Source organism: Bos mutus, chromosome 4 (assembly GCF_027580195.1).
Source record: "Bos mutus isolate GX-2022 chromosome 4, NWIPB_WYAK_1.1, whole genome shotgun sequence".
Classification (NCBI taxonomy): domain Eukaryota; kingdom Metazoa; phylum Chordata; class Mammalia; order Artiodactyla; family Bovidae; genus Bos; species Bos mutus.
Window position 1 is genome coordinate 919,899 of NC_091620.1, and position 22,062 is coordinate 941,960.

Here is a 22,062-nt window from a genome sequence, read left to right on the forward strand (position 1 = left end):
CCCCTCAACCTGTCCAAGCACCTTTTTCCCTCCCAGTTCTGCGTCCAAACAGTTGTATTTTCTACGCTGTCAAGCTTGATAACATTTCGTTCTATTCTGAAGCCCAAGTTTTCAAAGCCCTGACTATGGGTTAATTCATCAATCTACTCAACTATCTATTAAGCAGCTCTAGGCGGGCTGTAAGAGTCAGACAGGACTGAGCATAGAGCACACACGTTCCAGGAGCGTTTGTGGGCACTGGGATCTATCACCAGACAGAAACCTTTCTCTGGCATGTAAGTTCTAACAGTGAGAAGCACATAAAAAAAAAAAAAAAGATAAGCATAATAAATGCAGTAAACTTAAGAGAAAATATGCATCTGTTCCTTGTAAACAAAAGAATAAAATCAACAATTACCATGATTTTTTAAATTAATGAATGAATGGATCTAAGCAACAAGGAGCAGCTATTAACACCACAAAAAGAGAAATAACCAGATATTATTGGTCTCCTGATGCAAACAGAGACCTTTAACCTGGAAGCAATTTTAAGAAGGTTGGGGAAGGAAAAAGAAAAAGAAACCACCTAAATCTAACCCAACTGTTAGATTTAATTGCCAATTTACAGGAAATAACGGGACAAATGAATGCCTTGAATCCTACGGGATGCAACAGCAAAACCCAGGATCTAAGTAACACGTCAGGGCTCCTATGAATCAGAATTTCCTGGGGTGGGCCCATGTGTCAGTATTTTTCTAACTCCTCCAGGGATTCCAGCGTGTTTGAAGTTTGAAAATCAGGAGGGTTTCCCTAATGCTGAAGAACAACAAGTTCTCCCAGGGACCATGTTAAAGTGTAGATTGTTAATCTAGTCGATCTGGGGTGGGGTGTGGGATTTTCCATTTCTATCAAGCTCCCTGGTGATACTGATCTCCAAACCAAGCTCTAAAGTTTAGAACTCTGGTTCTCAAATTTAGCTGCACTCCAGAATTACCTAGGGAATTCCAGAAACTATTGGCGGGGCTTCACCCCCAAGCAATTCTGATTAAATTGTGCAGGTGCACAGTAAAGGTGCAGTTGGGGTGGGGATTTTTAAAAGCTCTCTGAGTGATTCTAATGGGCCACAAGTTTGAGAGCCACTGGATCAAGGTTAAGGATGGCAGAAAAGATGGTAGAAACTCCATTCTCGAGTTGACGGCCCACTTACTCAAGCAACCGCCAGTCTTCCATTTATATGAATGAACACCCTTTCCTTGGACTTTCCAGGTGGCGCTAGTGGTGAAGAACCCACCCATTACGGCAGGGACGTAAGTGATACAGGTTCGATCCCTGGATCAGGAAGAAACCCTGGAGGAGGGCAGAGCAACCCACCCCAGTATTCTTCCCTGGAGAATCCCATGGACAGAGGAGCCTAACGGACTACCAGGCTACAGTCTACGGGGTCGCAAAGAGTCAGATACAACTGAAGTGACCTAGTATGAACAGGCACCCTTTTCTTACTAAGCCAGCACAAGGTAAATTACTTTGCAGTCAAAAGCATCCTAACTGATTACAATATTACTGCAGTTAGAAGTAAAAATTTAAGTATCTTCTTTTGAAGATCACTCAGATCACTCCTCTTCTATTTGCTAAATTTGAATTTTAAAGTGATAGGAGTCTTCTCTGTTTTAAGAAACATTACTTATCACTTGACTCTACACCCACTCGTAACTGACATAACCTGGAAGTAGAATTTCTCAAGGAACTCAGGTCTTTACATCAGGATGCCAGGATGAATGATCCTCAGAAGATCCCAGAGCCAGAAACTTAAAAGAAAGCTGCCCACCAAGCAAGAGGCGGTGGAGTCCATCTTTTTTATATGTTTGGGATGGGGGTGGCAAAAGGGACAGGACAGGACACAGTCACAGGTTCCCTACCAGGAACCAGTGACAGACTTCATTTGCTTGGGCTCCAAAATTACTGCAGACAGTGATTGCAGCCATGAAATTAAAAGATGCTTGCTCCTTGGAAGAAAAGCTATGACCAACCTAGACAGCATAAGAAAAGCAGAGACATTACTTTGCCGATAAAGGTCCGTCTAGTCAAAGCTATGCTTTTTCCAGTAGTCATGTATGGATGTGACAGCTGGACTATAAAGAAAGCAGAGTGTTGAAGAATTGATGCTTTTGAACTGTGGTGTTGGAGAAGACTCTCGAGAGTCCCTTGGACTGCAAGGATATCAAACCAGTCAATCCTAAAGGAAACTAGTCCTGAATATTCATTGGAAGGACTGATGCTGAAGCTGAAACTCCAATACTTTGGCCACCTGATGCGAAGAACTGACTCATTGGAAAAGACCCTGATGCTGGGAAAGATTGAAGGTGGGAGGAGAAGGGGATGACTGAGGATAAGGCGGTTGGATGGCATCACTGACGCAATGGACATGAGTTTGAGCAAGCTCCGGGAGTTGGTGAAGGACAGGAAAGCCTGGCGTGCTGCAGTCCATGGAGTGGCAAAGAGATGGACATGACTGAGTGACTGAACTGAACTGAACCAGGAACCAAACAAGAGCCTCAACAAGAGGGTCCTGGACGGGGGCCAGATGAAGGCTCATGAAAGAACCCCAAAGAAAGCAGTGGTAAAGATGGATGGCAGGGGAAGTAAGAGGAGACCAACTCTAATACCAACCTGCAATCCCAAATTCCTAACAAAACCCTCACTGCTAAGAAAAAACAGCCATCAGAGCAATTGGAATAGACGAGATTAATCTTATAAAGACTCCAAAGACTGTAACAAAAATATGCAAGAGTTGCCAGAGATTATCCAAGGCATCACTTCCACTTTTAAAAACATGAAAAAGGGGCTTCCCTGGTGGCTCAGGGGTAAAGAATCCTCCTGCCAATGCAGAAGACACAGGTTTGACCTCTGATCCAGGAAGACCCCACAGGCTGTGGAGGAACTAAGCCCAGGCGCCACAACTACTGAACCTGCTCGCCTAGAGCCTGCGCTCTGCAACGAGAGAAGCCACAGCGTGGGAAGCCCTTGCTGCAACTAGAGAAAAGCCCTTGCGGCAATGCAGACCCAGCACGGCCAAAATAAATACATTAATTAAAACACAAAAAACTTATGGAAAAAAACAGGTTAAACACGATCAAGTGATTATGAAAAAAACTTCTTTTTCACAAACCCCTTGTTAAAAAAAACCCTAGGTAACATCTTTTGAAATACATCTCTATTTCACATAAAATACATTTCAAGGAAATAGTGGAATAACTGTGGTTATATCTACAGGGCAAAAAGCATTCACCACTGAGTAATCATCTCTTCCCACTTCCAGGACTCCTCTTACTCTGAGAAACATCATCTCTTAGCTGCAGTCTCGGGGGCAGGGGCTGATGAGCGCACTAGTAACTGAAAAGCCCGGTGCATCCTGGAGCCCAGGAAACAGGAGGAGCAGCGCTGTGGGTCAGGGCCAGGGTTTGGATTCAGAGTGTGGTGTGAGCCCCAGGACGCTGCTGTGCCCTAAGCTCTCACGCGCGTGATGACTACTTGAAATCACAAAGACAAAGCATAGGTGATGACAGTAATCACCTATAAATGATTACTAACTTCTAGTACAGCATTCCAAACTCAATAAAGCTTTTCCCAAATTACGATCACCATAGTAAGATTCTATGACAATCTAAAATAGGTGTCAGTGCGATACGCCTGATTGCCACCTACAAGGATCCTGTATCCTTAATAGAGAGAAAAGCACCCATGTGAAAAGTACACACACACCCTCCAAAGGACTGGAGAGTGTTGTTGTTGTTGTTTTCTTCTTAAAAAAGGAACCACGAAAGGTTTTCCACTTAATCCTATTTAAAAAAACAAAACAAAGCTGGAGAATTTCTAGTCTTATGAGGGATGTGAGAAGATGAAAGACCAGGAAGATCAGGATGAAATTCTGAAAAATGGACTAGAAATGAAAAATGCAGATTTTAACCTGCTTCAAAGTAAGTACTTATTACAAACCAAAGACAAAGGGGAAAAAAGGGAAAATTAATCTGTAAGGTAAACAAAAACTTCAGTGTGGTACTGGCTGGCATAAAGACAACACACAGATGAATGGAACAAAATACAGGCCGTGGAAATAAACCCAGATGGATAAATGACGAGCTGATTTTGGATAAAGGTACAAGGCAATTCAAGGGAGAAGAACCTTTTCCAAAGAAGTGTGCTGCCGCCACTGGGTATCAATATCAAAACAGAAAGAACCCACCCCATCTCATATCAAAGTCTAGGATGAGAAAATGGATCACAGACCAACCTGTAAAACCTAAACTATCAAACTTCCAGAAGCAAGCATAGGAGAAAAATCCTTGTGACTCTGAGTCAAGATTTCAAAAGTGCACTCCATAAATAAAAAAAGGATATAGTGGACTTCCTCAAGATGAAAAATGGTCAGCGATACATCTTGTTAAGGGAGGGGAAAAGACAAGCCACAGACCTGGAGAAAACAGGTGCAAAACATACTATTTGACAGAGGGCATGAATCAGGGTATGCAATCAACTCCCAAGATTTAACAGGAAGAAAACAAATAACCCAATTATGCGGATGAACAACAGATTTGAACACTTTAACAAAGAAAATGTTCAAATGGGAAGTAAGCTCAAGAAAAGATGTTTATCATTTTTTATTAGGAAAAAGCAAATATAATCACAGTGATTAAAATGTCTAATTAAAAATGCCTACCATAAAAAATACTGACAACGCCAGTACTGGAGAGGATGTGGAGCAACTGACCTGTTTGGAGGGGATACAACAATGGTACAGTCACTTCAGAAAGTTTTTAAAAATTAAAACACACACTTATCAGATGACCCAACAGCCCCATTCTTAAGGCATTTATCCAAGATAAATAAAAAAGGTCACCCGAAAACTTGCAAGCATTAGCCATTAACAGCTTTGCTCGTAACTGCCCCAACGTGGAAATAAACCACAAGTCCTTCAACAGGTGACTGGATAAACAACTATATGAAATTCACACAAAGGAACACAACTCGGCAACAGAGGATTAAACAACTGACAGACACAACCTGGATAAACCTCAAATGGATTCCATTTATAGCACATTCTGGAAAAGACACAACCACAGGACAGCAAACAAGGGGGGCGAGGGCGGACTATGAGGGGCACACAGGCCTTCTGGGGACTGAGAGGAAACTGCTCCATGTCACGTGGTTACAGAGCTGTGTTTGCTAACACGGTCACACACCAAAACGGATGAATTTTACTGCATGTAACTGTACTTCAAGTTTAAAAAAGAATTCTAACCCTCCCCTTATGCACAAAAATTAGCTAGAAATGAACCATAGACCTACACTTATGAGCTAAAACTATTAAAACTTCTAGAAGTAAACATAAGAAAATGAGAAAATATGATCTTCAGGTAGGCCAAGACTCCTTATGTGATTAAAAAAATGACTAAACCATAAACAAACAAACTGATCAATTGGGCTTTATCAAAATTACAAATTTCTGTTCTCTGAAATACAAGAAAATGAAAAGGAAGCCACAGACTAGGAGAAAATATTATATATATATGAAAAAGAACTTTGTTCAGAATATACAACTCAATAAAAAGAACCCAATAACAAAGGCAAAACACTTGAACACATGTTTCACAAAAGAAGATATACAACCACGAGGTGTATGAGAAGATGTTCAAAGTCAGTAGTCATCGGGAAATTCAAATTTCCATGGCCTGACAACAAAACCACATCGGGATGACCAAAGCGAAAAGAGGTGACGACAGCGAGCGGCAATGAGGACAGGTCTCCTCTGTCGCTGGCGGGCGTGTAAAACGGCAGCTGAAACTGGTAGCTGCTTAGAAGACTATAAACTCAACACGTATGTGGCCCTAACCTCATTCCAAGATAATCACCAAAGAGAAATGACTGCATGTTGACAAAGACACAACAAGCGCTCATCCAAGCTTTACTCTTAGCAGTGAGACTGGAGACAGCAGGTGACTGGAGAGATGGATCAAGGTTTGTCCACACAGCAGACTGTGACGTGGCAGTAAGAAGAAACTTACTCCTGTAACCACATGAATGGCTCTCAGAAACCCTGCACTCACTGAAAGAAGTCAGACAAAGAGTATTCACTGTATGATTCTATTCAAGCGAATTTCAGAACAAGAAAAACTAACTGATAGTAATGGAAAGCAGATCACTGCTTGCCTGGGAGTGGTGTGAGGTATGAGGGAACTACGGGAGATGATGAAAATGTTTCTTATTCGGACTGCAGCAGTGGTTTTACACAGGTGAACAAATCTACCAAAGCCCAAAGCACCTAACTTTACACTTAAAATGGATACTTTATTATACATAAATTAAACCTCAACAAAATGTGGCTTCTTTTTTTACTGATGTATAGTTGATGTGTATAATATTACAGAAGGTAGAGATGTATAATACAGTGATTCACTATTTTGAAGGTCATGCTCCATCTACAGCTACTATACCATACTGACTATATTCTCCATCTTATACCTACTAGTCTGTGCCTCTTAATCGCCCACCTCCATCTTGCCCCTCACTTCCCTCCCCACTGGTAACCACTAGTTTGTTCTTTGTATCTATGAGTTGGCTTCTTTTTTGTTATACTTACTACTTTGTTGTATTTTTTAAGATTCCACATGTAAGTGATACATCATAGAGTATTTGTCTTGGAGGATATTATGCTAACTGAAGTCAGACAGAGAAAGACAAAACCTGATTTTAAAAAATGTGTAACAAAGGAAGACAATACACTGACTCTTTTTCACCGAGCAGGATAGGATGGTGACCATTAGGTCAGTGACAGCAGGCAGTTCTCCTGGTGTTTCCTCTCTGTAAAACAGAGATAATAACAGTACCTGTTTTAGAGATGGCTGTGAGGATTAAATGAAAATACATGTTGAATATCTGGTATGTAATAATGACAGTTATCGAGGACTTATTATCTAACCACATATTCTAGATAATCATTTAATCCTAGCTAACATTCTAATACTTATCTCTAATATACTAACTTGGCTAAGAAAATTATATACAGTAATAGTTACTGAAGCGAAATTCTCAAACTCACATGAAAAATTATCAATAAATAAACACACACACACACACTACTGCAGAAAATTACTGTTTCAGTTATCACTCACTGCACAACAAACACCTCAAAACTTGGTGGCTGAAACCAACATCCATTTCATTTGCTCCTGGGCTTAGCTGGCTCCTCAGAGGGTGGTGGCTGTGGGCGACTCAGAGGGAGCGCTGGACCTTCTCCCTCCCCACGTGTCCTCTCCTGAGTGTTCCCCCAAAACTACTGGAAGCTGCCGACTTCTTACGGCTTGAAGCCTCGCACCGGCCCATGGTCATCTCTGCAGTGCCCTGCTGGCCACGAGTGCTGCAGGGCCAAGCCGTGAAGTACCAGGAAGGGGCTTCTCTGGGAGCCACTGACAGAAGGGCAGGGATAAGGGGACCAGGTCTGCAAACAGCAGAGAAAGACTGCAGAATCAGCCGGGGTTGCAAATGGGGATGGCAACCTGAGTATGTGTATCATCGCTATTAAAAGGGCTAGAATAACAATGAACTGTGTGAAGGCTTGTTTAACAATGTGTTCCTCACACAATACACAATATCAATTACATGCTTATTAAAGTACACACCCATTTTAGTGGGAAAAAAAAAAGTGTAGTTCTGTCAATAGCAGCATTGGTTATTGCTGCTTTTTTGAGGGGGCAGGGTGAGATGTATACATATCAAGGTCACCAAGAAAGCCTTTTGAAAAATACAAACCCTGACCTCACCATTCTCATTTTAAAAAGGATGTCTAAGGAGTTCCGGTGCGTTCTGTACAAGTGCTCCCTGGAGTTTAACAGGCACACTCATCCCCACATCTCCAGCACACACAGGGTCACGTGAGGGCATGTGATACAGATAATCCAGATTTTAATTGTTCACCAGAAGCTACAAGTGAGACACCATGTTAAGGAGTTTACAAAACATTTTCACGTGAATTATCTCACTTGTTCCTATGAATTAAGCAGGACTGACACCACCTTATTCTTTCTCACACTTCCTTACTAATTTTCAAAAAAATGGGTGTTAGGAGAGAAAAAAATTAAGGTGCAGTTATCACAACAAAGAGAATACGTAAAACTGGTTCGTAAAATTATTACTCACTTAAACGCTTCCTTGGTGCTTACTATTGTCAAGAGAAGCTGATGCTAAAGAATTTGCCTGTCAATGCAGAAGACAGAAGAGACGTGGGTTTGATCCCTGGGTTGGGAAGATCCCTTGGAGAAGAAAATGGCAAGCCATTCCAGGATTCTTGCCTGGAGAATCCCATGGACAGAGGAGCCTGGCAGGTGACAGTCCCTGGGGTCGCAGAGCGTCAGACACGACTGAGCACACAGAGCATACATGCTACCAGACATGTGCCTCTGAGGAAACGGAGACAAATACGTTTGTATTTAATTCTGTAACATGAAGATTTGAGCTGCATAAATGAATCATCTTGTTACCTGTCAGGGCTACTCAACTAAAGAGAAGAAAAAGAAGTGCTGCTATGAAACGCCAGGAACTGCTTCCCTGAAGATTTCAAGAACAGGATATTCATCTATATGGGATGATTTACAGATAAAGCCAAGTTGGAAAGCAAGAGAACAGAACCGAAAAACTGCAGTCAATTAAATGTCTGGCAACAATTAAGAATGAATTTTGCTAGATCCGGGGCCAAAACTGGGGAGAAGGTTGGGGGTCAGGGTGGGAAAGAGCTGGAGAAAAGCAAACGAGAGAAATTTCTAAATTATAACACAATCTTGTAACAACCACATGGAGCTTAAGACTGATTAAAACTAGTAATAACAAAAAAGTTAGGAAAATGAATCGAGACATGAAATAGAGCCTATTTATCAATCAGCATAAATGGTTATTGATACAGATTATTTCTTCAAAAGTTCTTTAAACATCTACATTGATCCCGTGCAATTAGGTCCTCATTATTCCTGAGCTACCTCCTGGAGGTTCAGTTCAGTTCAGTTCAGTTCAGTTGCTCAGTCGTGTCCAACTCTTTGCGACCCCATGAATCACAGCACGCCAGGCCTCCCTGTCCATCACCAACTCCCGGAGTTCACCCAGACTCACGTCCATCGAGTCAGTGATGCCATCCAGCCAGCTCATCCTCTGTCGTCCTCTTCTCCTCCTGCCCCCAATCCCTCCCAGCATCAGAGTCTTTTCCAATGAGTCAACTCTTCGCGTGAGGTGGCCAAAGTACTGGAGTTTCAGCTTTAGCATCATTCCTTCCAAAGAAATCCCAGGGCTGATCTCCTTCAGAATGGACTGGTTGGATCTCCTTGCAGGCCAAGGGACTCTCAAGAGCCTTCTCCAACACCACAGTTCAAAACCATCAATTCTTCGGCGCTCAGCCTTCTTCACAGTCCAACTCTCACATCCATACATGACCACTGGAAAAACCATGGCCTTGACTAGACGGACCTTTGTTGGCAAAGTCATGCCTGCTTTTGAATATGCTCTCTAGGTTGGTCATAACTTTCCTTCCAAGGAGTAAGCGTCTTTTAATTTCATGGCTGCAGTCACCATCTGCGGTGAGTTTGGAGCCCAGAAAAATAAAGTCTGACGCTGTTTCCACTGTTTCCCCATCTATTTCCCATGAAGTGATGGGACCAGATGCCACGATCTTCGTTTTCTGAATGTTGAGCTTTAAGCCAACTTTTTCACTCTCCACTTTCACTTTCAATAAGAGGCTTTTTAGTTCCTCTTCACTTTCTGCCATAAGGGTGGTGTCATCTGCATATCTGAGGTTATTGATATTTCTCCCAGCAATCTTGATTCCAGCTTGTGTTTCTTCCAGTCCAGCATTTCTCATGATGTACTCTGCATATAATTTAAATAAACAGGGTGACCATATACAGCCTTGACGTATTCCTTTTCCTATTTGGAACCAGTCTGTTGTTCTATGTCCAGTTCTAACTGTTGCTTCCTGACCTGCATACAAATTTCTCAAGAGGAAGATCAGGTGGTCTGGAGGTTAAGGCATCCCATACCAGTAAATGTTTTTAAGAACACCCGCCAATGATTACTAGCGGCAGTGATGTATCTGTTTGCTGTGGCTCCCTCACTAGACTGAAGTTCCCCGGCAGCAGAGGTCAGGACTTCCCCAGCCTTGGGGACTCAGAACACAGTGCCTGGTCCATGGAAGGGACATAGTTGACTCAAACATTTAATGAACATTTGAATAACATGTGGTACACTTAACCCACACACTGTCCTCGTCAACCAGTCATTTCAGTAGTTCGATCTTGTGGGGGACTGAAGTCCTCTGGGGAGTTGATAAAACCCTGGACTCTTTCCTCAGAAAATGTGCACATGGTCTCAGGCAAAACTCCTGAAGTTCAAGTGTAAGAACCACCACTGGAAGTGGGCACCAGAACTGAGACAACTAAATGTTAGGTCTCACAGGTTCACCTGAGAACCGGTCACCTGAACTGCTCAGAAAATGAATCCAGGTCTCTCAGCCTGGATGTGCACAGATTTCTTCTGAGATGTGAACACACGACTTCACCTTTCCTTCAGCAGCCGCCCCAGGGATGCTCTACTCTAAACTCTTGCACAGCTCTCCTCTGCAGTGAGGTGCTCCTGCTCCTGAGGGTACTCAGGATCATACTCACTTCTAATTTCTCGTCAGCAGATGGATTAGAGGGCTTGCTTCCCTGGTGGCTCAGACGATGAAGAATCTGCCTGCAACGTGGGAGATGTGGGTTCGATCCCTGGCTTGGGAATATCTCCTGGAGAAGCAAATGGCAACCCATTCCAGTATTCTTGCCTGGAGAATCCCCACGGACACAGGAGCCTGGTGGGCTACAGGGGGTCGCACAGAGTTGGATATGGCTGAGCGACTAAGCACAGCACAGATGGATTAGAAATCCCACAGAGCTTTCCCACTTCCGTTCCTGCCATGGAGAGCCAGGTGGCACCAGGGGTAAAGAACCTGACTGCCATGCTTGAGACCTAAGAGATTTGGCTTCAATCCTTGGGTCAGGAAGATCCCCCAGAGGAGGAAATGGCAACCCACTCCAGTATTCTTGCCTGGAGAATCCCATGGATTGAGAAGCCTGGCAGGCTGAAGTCCATGGGGTCAGAGTCAGACCTGACTGAAGTGACTTCGCACACACATCCAGTCTGGCAAGATCATTTTGAATCTTCCTCCATCTTGAATTCAGCCACCATGGTTGAATTTTGCCAGCTACATTGTTTATTCACTCACTTAAATCATGAACAAGACTAAAAAGAACCTGTATTTATAAAATCTTCTCTTTAAAATAAATTCTGAAAGTGATTTAGATTTGAGAACGGGCAAAATACTGGCCAGATGCATTTATACTCAAGACATACTAGTCCAAGAAAAGCACTTTCATGTCCTAAAACTGTATGAACTGTAAAAGCCAGTATTTTCATCTCCACTTTCACAAATTATTCACTATGCCATCATGGAGCTAACATTCAACTTTGAATCTTGCAAAAAGCAGGATTGTAACATGGCTTGTTAAAATATTTATTTCTGTTTCAAAAGTCCTGGAGGAGTCTTTCTGCAAGCATGAAAACACAAAAGGAAACACGGGGGAGGGGAGCAGGTAGGTAAGGGGGAGCTCAATTCTGTCATGGCTAGGACACCGACCAACCAAGGACACAGAGGAGGTAATTATGTTGGTATCCTTAAACTGCCCTGCTCTCACTTGCCTACAAAGCACAGTACAAGATTTTCAGCATTTCTGTTCTAAACTAACACCAATTTAGACTTCAAATTATGATGCCCCACGTGGAACTCTCTTTTGTCAGAAGCCCCATATATATTTAAAACTATTAGAACACCAAAATAGCATCCTGGGACCTTTGTGTTTCAGATATTAAATTATATTTCTAAATTAATCAGCAATTCATGTCAAAGGTACTAAACAGTCTGCATTCTGACAGTTATCAGTTTAAGACAGACTATGAGTACTCTAAGATTTAATTTGGTACTTCAAAATAAATTAGAACTAAGAATAAAGGTTCTCTCAACTGTGAGCACTGAAGATTTCATAATGCTTTATCTTGCACAATCACGTCCCAGGTCAGTTCTGATTTATTCAAGTGAATAAGTACAATCCACTCGTGGACAGTATTAGAGTTATTATTATTAGCTCTCTTCCAGGCCCAAGCTAAGGGAAATGTTGCACCTTTCTGACTTCATGGTCACAGGCACAGATGCCATTTCATATTGTGTGATAAAGTTGCTGATATTTGGACTTGAAAACCACCTAATTAGCATATAGGTCTTGGCAGTGCTGCCACCATGGCAATTCTTATTACTCTTTTGGGAGCTTCACCGGTACCAGGTTGAAAACCAAGCATTCACCCTAATTGCACAACCATCAGAGGCCAAGTCAACTGGCATTTAGACACCTAACTCTCCCCAGGCTTCAGTAATTCACTGCGTACCACACAGGAAAGCTGCCCTCCAGTTCCCTAAAGCCAGCTCCTGCCTACCTTTCCAACCCTGCTTCCCCTTTCCACCTCGAGAAGCCCAGCCACCCCCACTTCCTTCCTTCTCAGCATGCCAAGCTCCTTCCCGGTTCACCAGCCTGGTCTCCTCCGATGCTGCAGGGCCTCTTCTGGAAGGCTCCACTAAGACTGTGGTCACCACACCCTGCTGAACAGGAGCGAGCAGCAGTCTAGCCAGATCCCGTGCACTATGGTTCTCCAAGTGCAGTCTGCACAACGCTGGGGGGCCCCGGAGACACTCTCAGGGGGCTCATAAGTCAAACTATTTCACAGTAAGCCCTCTACACACAAACTTCCAAAGATGAGAACATGCCCGAGTGCCAGCTCTTGTACCGTACTTCTGTTACTACTGTACTTTTCAAGGTACTCTAAGAGTAAAAATGTTTTATTCTTTGTTTTTTATGTATTATTTGTGTGAAGAGTATTATAAACCTACTACAGAACAGTACTGTATAGCCAATTGTGTTAGTTGGGCACCTAGGCCAACTCTGTTGGACTTAAGAAAAAAACTGGATAGCTCAGCTGGTAAAGAATCCGCTTGCAACGCAGGAGACCCTGGTTCGATTCCTGAGTCGGGAAGATCCCCTAGAGAAGGGTACGGCTATCCCCTCCAGCATTCTGGCCTGGAGAATTCCATGGACAGAAGAGCCTGGCGGGCCACAGTCCATGGGGTTGCAAAGAGTCGGACACGACTGAGAGACTTTCACACACATGCAAGGATGTGCTCTCAGAATGGACCCTGTTCCTATGTAGAGGACTCACTGTATAATCTGCCTTTTCCACTATGCTTTTGTGTGCATTTATGGTGCAAAACCAATGGTGGTAAAACTGCTAGCTTGGTGCCCCTTAGCACAAATCAAGACACTGGTCACAAACTGTAAAGGACAGTCACATACTCCTCACACTATGCACGCACAGTAAAAAGGAGAAAACAAAAAAGGTCACTTTTTCTTAACAGTGTCCTTGAGGAAGCAGTAAAAATAACTAACTTTATGAAATCTTGACCTTTAAATCCACGTCTTTTGAATATTCTGCACACAGAATGGGATGTTTGCATAGAGTGTGGCTGCTACACACTCGAGCATGGCATCACCTGGGGAAAAAGCACTCGTGTGGGAAGTGGTCTGAAACAGGCAGCTTTATCGTGGAATGCCTTTTTTACCTGTAAGAACAACCAACAAGCTATTGCTGTTCCAGATGTGGGTCTCTGGCAGACACCTTCTTGGAAATGAAAGAAAGGAGACTCTCATTTCAAGAAAAACTGACAGCATTTTGCCAGCAATCAAACTTGAACTTTCAAGAGGAATTCTGGAAAATCTGCATCACTCAGGGTGATCTTAACTACTTCCCAATATTTAATTTTTCTGAGAAGATGGGTGGTGATGTTGCAAGATGTCATTTAAAGAAATAGTTGTATACTGAAATGTGTTGAAATGTGGCAAGATCTGCAAAAGAGTGAACCAGTATTTCCAACTGACTGGATCTTAATGACCCAGATAACCATGATGGTCTGATCACTCACCTAGAGCCAGACATCTTGGAGTGTGAAGTCAAATGGACCTTAGGAAGCATCACTACGAACAAAACTAGTGGAGGTGATGGAATTTCAGCTGAGCTGAAATTTTTAGCTGAGCTGAAATCCTAAAGGATGATGCTGTTGAAGTGCTGCTCTCAACATGCCAGCAAATATGGAAAACTCAGCAGTGGCCACAGGACTGGAAACGGTCAGTTTTCGATCCAATCCCAAAGAAAGGCAATGCCAAAGAATGTTCAAACTACTGTACAACTGAGCTCATCTCACAGGCTAGCAAAGTAATGCTCAAAATTCTCCAAGCCAGGCTTCAATAGTATGTGAACTAAGACCTACAAGATGTTCAAGCTGGATTTAGAAAAGGCAGAGGAACCAGAGATCAAACTGCCAACATCCGCTGGATCATGGAAAAGGAAGAGTTCCAGAAAAACATCTACTTCTGCTTTATTGACTATGCCAAAGCCTTTGACTTGTGGATCACAACAAACTGTGGAAAATTCTTAAAGAGAATTCATTTAAAAGAATGGGTGGTGGGAATACCAGATCACCTTACCTGCCTCCTGAGAAATCTGTATGCAGGTCAAGAAGCAACAGTTAGAATCAGACGTGGAACAACAGACTGGTTCCAAATCGGGAAAGGAGTACATCAAAGCTGTATATTGTCACCCTGCTTATTTAACTTATATACAGAGTACATCATGAGAAACACTGGGCTGGATGAAGCACAAGCTGGAATCAAGATTGTCGGGAGCCTCAGATATGCAGATGACACCACCCTTATGGCAAAAATAGAAGAACTAAAGAGTCTCTTGATGAAAGTAGAAGAGGAGAGTGAAAAAGCTGGCTTAAAACTCAACATTTAAGAAATGAAGATCCTGGCATCTGGTCCCATCACTTTATGGCAAATAGATGGGGAAACAATGGAAACAGAGAAAGACTTTATTTTTCTGGGCTCCAAAATCACTGCAGATGCTGACTGCAGCCATGAAATTAAAAGACGCTTGTTCCTGGGAAGAAAAGCTATGACCAACTTAGACAGCACATTAAAAAGCAGAGACACTACTTTGCCTACAAAGGTCTGTCTAGTCAAAGCTATGGTTTTTCCAGTGGTCATATATGGGTGTGAGAGTTAGACCATAAAGAAGGCTGAACGCCAAAGCACTGATGCCTTTGAACTGTGGTGCTGGAGAAGACTCTTGAGAGCCCTTTGGACTGCAAGGAGATCCCACCAGTCAATCCTAAAGGAAATCGATCCTGAAGATTCATTGCAAGGATTGATGTCGAAGCTGAAGCTCCAATACTTTGGTCACCTGATTTGAAGAGCTGACTCACTGGAAAAGACCCTGATGCTGGGAAAGATTGAGGGCAGGAGGAGAAAGGGATGACAGAGGATGAGATGGTTGGATGGCATCACTGACTTAATGGAAATGAGTTTGAGCAAGCTCTGGGAGATGGTGAAGAACAGAGAAGCCTGGTGTGCTGCAGTCCATGGGGTCACAAAGAGTCAGACATGACTCAGCGACTGAATAACAACAATGTACCACGTTCCCAAATCAGGTGTGGGTAGAAGATCCATGCGAAGTGCAGACAAGTCAATGGAGTTCAAAGGTACAGAGTGAAAAAACAAAAAAAAACCTTCATGATTTCAGATAGTACAACTAACTTCTAAGAAAGTTCCACTTACGGAGTCTTCGTGAGTATCAGGGGTGTGTGTGTGTGTGTGTGTGTGTGTGTGTGTGCGCGCGTACATGCACACTCAATTGTGTCCAACTCTTCATGACCCCATGGCCTATAGCCCTCCAGGCTCCTCAGTCTGTGGAACTCTCCAGGCAGGTTGTCATTTCCTACTCCAGGGGATCTACTCGACTCAGGGATTGAACCCGTATCTCCTGCAGTGGCAGGCGAATTCATTACCACTGTGTCACCTGGGAAGCCTGAGTATCAGAGAACAGCCACAATCACCCAAAAAAGTATTGTATTAGTAATTTAATGTGACAGTATTAAAATACTCCTCCATTTCCCAAGTACCTATCTGGCAGGTTGGATTTCCCTTATATACTTTATATAAAATTATATATTGCAAGGAACTCAGGAAGGAACTCAGAAGCAGATAAGAGAATTCAAGTGTTTTTTTAAACCAGGCGTTGAAGACACTTGCAAATTTGTAAAACAAAATCCCACTTGCCTTTTTTTTTGCAGAAATTGATAAGCCAGTCCTAAAATTCCTATGGAAATACGAGGGACTCAGAAGTTAATCTTGAAAAAGGATTAAGTTAGAGGGTTCACACTTCCCTATTTTGAAACTTACCATAAAAAAACAGTAATCAAAATAGTGTGATACTGGCACAAGGACCAACACACAGATCAAAGGAATAGTCCAGAAAAATATCATATATTTATGATCACTGGGGTTTTTCTTTTTTGTAATTTATTATTTAACGTGAAATGAGTTTCTATTACCACCTTGTAACTTTTTTCAGAGGGAAGAGAGATGAAGGGGAGGGGCTTTCTTCTGCATTGCAAACAGTACTTCCATTTTGAGATGGATCACTTTTGGTTTTTGACAAGGACGTCTAGACAATCCAATGAAGAAAGAACAGTCTTTTAACAAAGGTGGTGGCACAACTTGGTATCTACATACAAAAGAATCAAGTTTTACTCCTATTTCCCACCATAAAATTTAGCTCTGAATAGATAATAGACCCAAATGTAAGAGATAAAGATTTAAAACGTTTAAAAGAGAACATAGTAGTAAATCTATATTTTTGAACTAGGCAATGGTTTCTAAAATATGACACCAAAAGTACAAGTGACAAAATAAAAATATAAATAAAATGGACTTTGTCAAAATTGAGAACTTTTTGCTTCAAAGGAAGGCCACCTTCAAGAAAGTGAAAAGAACCCACAGAATGGAAGAAATTATTTGCACATTGTATATGACCCTTCATAAACTCATAAGGATGGCTAGTACAAGAAGGACGGATGAGCTAATTAGTGTTCAGTCACCAGAAGTGTCCGACTCTTTGCAACCCTATGGACTGCAGCACACCAGGCTTTCCCGTCCTCCACTATCTCCCAGAGTTTGCTCAATTCGTGTTCATGGGGCATAGTCAACGAAGCAGATGTTTTTCTGGAATCCTCTTGTTTTTCTCTATGATCCAATGGATGGTGGCAATGGTTCCTCTACCTTTTCCAAATCCAGCTTCAACATCTGTAAGTTCTCGGTTCCGTAATGCTGAAGCCTAGCTTGAAGGTAAGCATTACTTTGCTACTATGTGAAATGAGTGCAACTGTAGGGTAGTTTGAATATTCTTTGGATTGCCCTTCTTTGGGATTGAAATGAAATTTGACCTTTTCCAATCCTATGGCCACTGCTGAGTTTTCCAAATTTGCTGGCACTTTTAACAGCACCATCTTTTAGGACTTGAAATCACTCAGCTGGAATTTCATCACCTCCACTAGCTTTGTTCGTAGTGATGCTTCCTAAGGCCCACTTGACTTCACGTTCCAGGATGTCTGGCTCTGGGAGAGTGACCACACCATCATAGTTATCCAGGTCATCAAGGCCTTTTTTGTACAGTTCTTCTGTGTATTCTTGCCACCTCTTCTTAATCTTTTCTGTCTCTGTTAGGTCCTTGATGTTTCTGTTCTTTATTTTTGCATCAAATGTTCCCTTGCTATCTCCAATTTTCTTGGAGAGATCTTATCTTTCCCATCTATTGTTTTCCTCTATTTCTTTGCATTAAGAAGGCTTTCTTATCTCACCTTGCAATTCTCTGGAACTCTGCATTTAGTTAATTACTAGAGAAATGCACATCAAATTTACAATGAGGTATCCCCCACACCCATCAGAATGGACATCAAATCTACAAATAACAAATGCTGGAGAAGGTGTGGAGAAAAGGAAAGCTTCCTACACTGTTGGTAGGAATGTAAGCTGGTGCAACCACTATGGAAAACAGTCCGGAGGTTCCTTAAAAAACTAGAACTAGGGCTGCCATATGATCCTGCAATCGCACTCCTGGGCATATACCCCCAAGAGACAAAAACTCTAACTCAAAAAGATACACGCACCCCAGCGTTCATGGCAGCACTATTTACAACAGCAAAAACATGGAAGCGCTCTAAACGCCCACGGGGAGAGGACCACAGAAGGTGTGGTACATACAGACCGGGACTGTTACTCAGCCACCAAAAGAAAGGAACGATAGCATTTGCAGCAACACGGACGGACCTACAGGTTACCGCACTAAGTGAAGCTAAGCCACACAAAGAAACACAAGTACTCTAGGATATCACTCATATGTGGAATCTTAAATATGACACAAACGAAGTCATTTACGAAGCAGAAACAGACTCACAGACAAACTTACCATTAAAAAGGGGTAACGGTATGTGGGGAAGGGATAAATCACGAGTTTGGGATTAGCAGATACAATTATATATTGAATATAAAATACACAAGTTCCTACTGTATAGCACCCTGGAGAAGGAAATGGCAACCCCTCCAGTATTCTTGCCTTGAGAGTCCCATGGACAGAGGAGCAGGGTGGCCTACGGTCCACGGGGTCAGAGTCAGACACAAGTGAGCACACACACACACTACGTAGCACAGGGACCTATGTTCAACGGCCTGTGACAAAACCCAGTGGAAAAGAGGATGAATACACAGGTGCGTGTAATTCAGTGTTTGCTGCACACCAGAAACACAACACTGTCAGTCCGCTACGAAAAGTGAAAGAAGTGAAGTCCATCAGTTGTGTCTGACCCTGTGTGACCCCACAGACTATAGCCCTTCAGGCTCCTCTGTCCATGCGAGTCTCCAGGCAAGAATACTGGAGTGGGTTGGCATTCCCTTCTCCAGGGGATCTTCCAAACACAGAGATTGAATCCAGGTCTCCTGCACTGCAAGCCACCAGGGAAGCCCTGTGAGTCGACTATACTTCAATAAAAAAAATTTTTTTTAATTAAGATAATAGAAATAACAAAATTAAATAAAAAGATAGATGATTAGAAGTGTTGGTGAGGATGTGGAGAGACTGAAACCGATTTCAATTGTTAGCTGGAATGTAAACTGGTTGAAAAAGTTTGATGGTTCTTCAAAACGTTAAACGTACAATTACCATATGACCCAGCAATTACAATTATACTCCTAGAAGTATACCCAAAAGAAGAGAAACATGTCTACACAAAAATTTCACATACAAAAAATATGTAACGGGAATGCTCCTAACAGCATTATCTATATTAGCCCAAATGTAGAAACAGACCACATGCCTATACGTTAACAAACGTATAAACAGAATGTGGTATATTCAAATAATGGATTATTATTTGGCAACCAAAAGGAATGAATTACTGCTACCTGCTTCAACACGGAGGAACCTGGGAAATATTTATGTTAAATGAAAAATGCTAGGCATGCAAGGCCAGGTATAGGTGATTCCATTTATATGAAATGTCCAGAAAAGGTAAATCTGTAGAAACAGAAAGATTAGTGATGCCAGGGGAGGGGAGGAGAGGAGAGGAGAGGAGAGGATGGGAGGGGACTGCTGCTGAGTACAGCGTTTCTTCTGGGGGGATGAAGGGAGGCACAGATTGCTGTAACTCGCAGGGACATCACATTAACATTTGATATAACAAAAAAAGCAGGTTCACAGATATACAGGACTAACGTTTAGAAGTAGGGAGAGGCAATACGGCAGCAGGAGATTAAGAGGTACAAACTATTATGAGCAAAACAAGCTCAATACATTGTACCACAGGAGGAACATACAGGCAAGATTTTATAGCAACTGTAAACAGAGAACAGCCTTTAAAAATGTGAACCACTCTACTGTACACCTGTAACTTATATAAATATGATACATCAACTATACTTAAAAAATTCTAGGGACTTCCTTGGTAGTACAGAGGATAAGAATCAACCTGGCCAACGCAGGGGACACAGGCTCAATGCCTAGCCGGGGAAGACTCACATGCCATGGAGCAACAAGTCCGCAAGTCCCAACTACTGAAGCCCAAGCACCTAGTCTGCGGTCCACAACAAGGGAAGCGCCTGCTCACGGCACCTAGAGAAAACACACGCAAAGCGCCGAAGACCCTGCGCAGCCAAAGACGGAAAGTCTATGAAGACTGTATTAAGCGCTGGCAAGTCAGATTACAAATGCAAACTCTGAGTATTTCTTGTACAGAACAATGAATGGCACTGAAAGAAAAGTTAATTTCAAGCTTCAGCACAAGGTGGTCACCACAGGACTATCCCCACCCACAGGTACACAACTTCGCAATGTTATGAAGCACATGAACATACAATTTCACATACTAATACATTTTATACATGGCAAACAATCTCTAACTTTACAAGTCCTCAAAGCCATGTGTTAGAAAAGGATACGGTAATTTAAAAATATACAGTAAATCAGCATACAATTGGATGGTATTCTACTGGGAACAAATTTACTGATATCTTTCCCTGTGAAGTAGCCAAATCAAAGGACGCACGTTCTTTACTACCTAAAACATTTTGACAAGGAGGGTAATGATTTGAGATACTTTTACTGAAACGCCTTTTACCACACCATAGAATTTTTTCATGTTCTCTCTTAAGATCTTTCATATTCCTTTGATCCCATCCTGTTTGCTAACCTCCGAGAGTAATATATGACAATCTTTTGATTGTTGTGGTCTAATGGCAAACTCGATCATCAAACCTCTCTGTGTAACATTCCAGTGAAAAACATGCCAGATTTTATTTGAAGGTAGTTGTTAACCTGACACTATAACTTTAGCCAGATTAAGTTTAGTTACCTCCTATCACAGGACTACTCATTCAGTTACCTCCTATCACGGGACTACTCATTTGTATTAGAACAATGGACGTCAGGGAGCTGGCACATTTGGCTACCACCAAAACAATTCATACAAAGCACTCCCTGCAAGCCAGCCTGCGCTGCAGGTGACGTGTCCTTAAAAGCTTAACACTGTAAATAACAGGAAAGGTGCTTCAGGAAAAAAAAAAAAGTTGTATACATTATCTGAGAATTCTGTTTTTCTCACTGGTAAGTTTTTTCAGTGTTTTAAAAAAACACAAAATTTGAACTCCAAATCGTAAAACAGTCATTGCACTTAGTAGCTTCATCTGAAGGCAAACCGTCATGTCCGACTCTTTGTGGCCTCATGGACTGTAGCCCACCAGGCCACTTCTCTGTCCACGGGATTCCCCAGGGAAGAATCCTGGCGTGGGTTGCCATTTCCTTCTCCAGGGGATCTTCTCGACCCAGGGATTGAACCCGGGTCTCCCGCATTGCAGGCAGACACTTTAACCTCTGAGCCACCAGGGAAGCCCACACTTTTAAAATAAACTCACAATGACAAGTATTTTACGAGTTAAACTGGCATGCGATATTTAGTCAAGAGAATATTCTAAGAAAGATGCGGTTTTGGGCTTAGACTTATCCCACCACTCTTTTACCCCCAGTCAATATGACACTACAGTTTAGCATCACAGTAACACAACCTAGGAACACAGGCACTCAGATTTCTCTACTCTAGCACCACTGGCAAGCAGACATGTCAGTGAACTCGGAAGTCTGCGTAGTTCTCTGAAAAGTGGCTAGGATGTGGAATCAGGGAACTATCTCCGTTTCTGATGCTGGCAAAACAAAAGAGCCCACAAAGTACAAAAAGTCCTGGTTCCTAACAAAGGTAAACAATGGTAAAATCAAATGCAAAGACTGGTAGTCATTGAACCTGTGCAAAACACATTTTAATCATCACCACGTATGAAAATAAATGCGAACACAATGGAGCTGGGTTTAGCAATAGGAAGGCATAGAAAACAGGCACTGGACCTGCTCTGGGGGCCCCTAGAGGCTAATCCAGGACAGTATTTCATGAACAGTGGTTTAGAATAAACGTGAAGTGAAGGCAAATGGGTGATGTGTCACCTCTGGGTCTTCAAGAGGATGGCATCAGAAGGC

The 22,062-nt window shown here is 42.4% G+C and overlaps 1 protein-coding gene across 4 annotated transcripts in view; it reads right to left on the bottom strand.

Annotated features, from left to right (window-relative positions):
* The window catches only part of RHEB (Ras homolog, mTORC1 binding), a 53,771-nt gene that overhangs the window by 29,541 nt on the left and 2,168 nt on the right, over positions 1–22,062 (bottom strand). For 2 of the 4 annotated variants that reach the window (XM_070368922.1, XM_070368920.1), the window contains one exon: positions 6,761–6,834. The exons of the other annotated variants lie outside the window; for them this stretch is intronic. In XM_070368922.1, coding sequence (XP_070225023.1) covers positions 6,761–6,794 — 34 coding nt within the window. In that variant the 5' untranslated portion in view covers positions 6,795–6,834. The remainder of the gene's footprint in view (positions 1–6,760; positions 6,835–22,062) is intronic. 4 annotated transcript variants of the gene reach the window in all.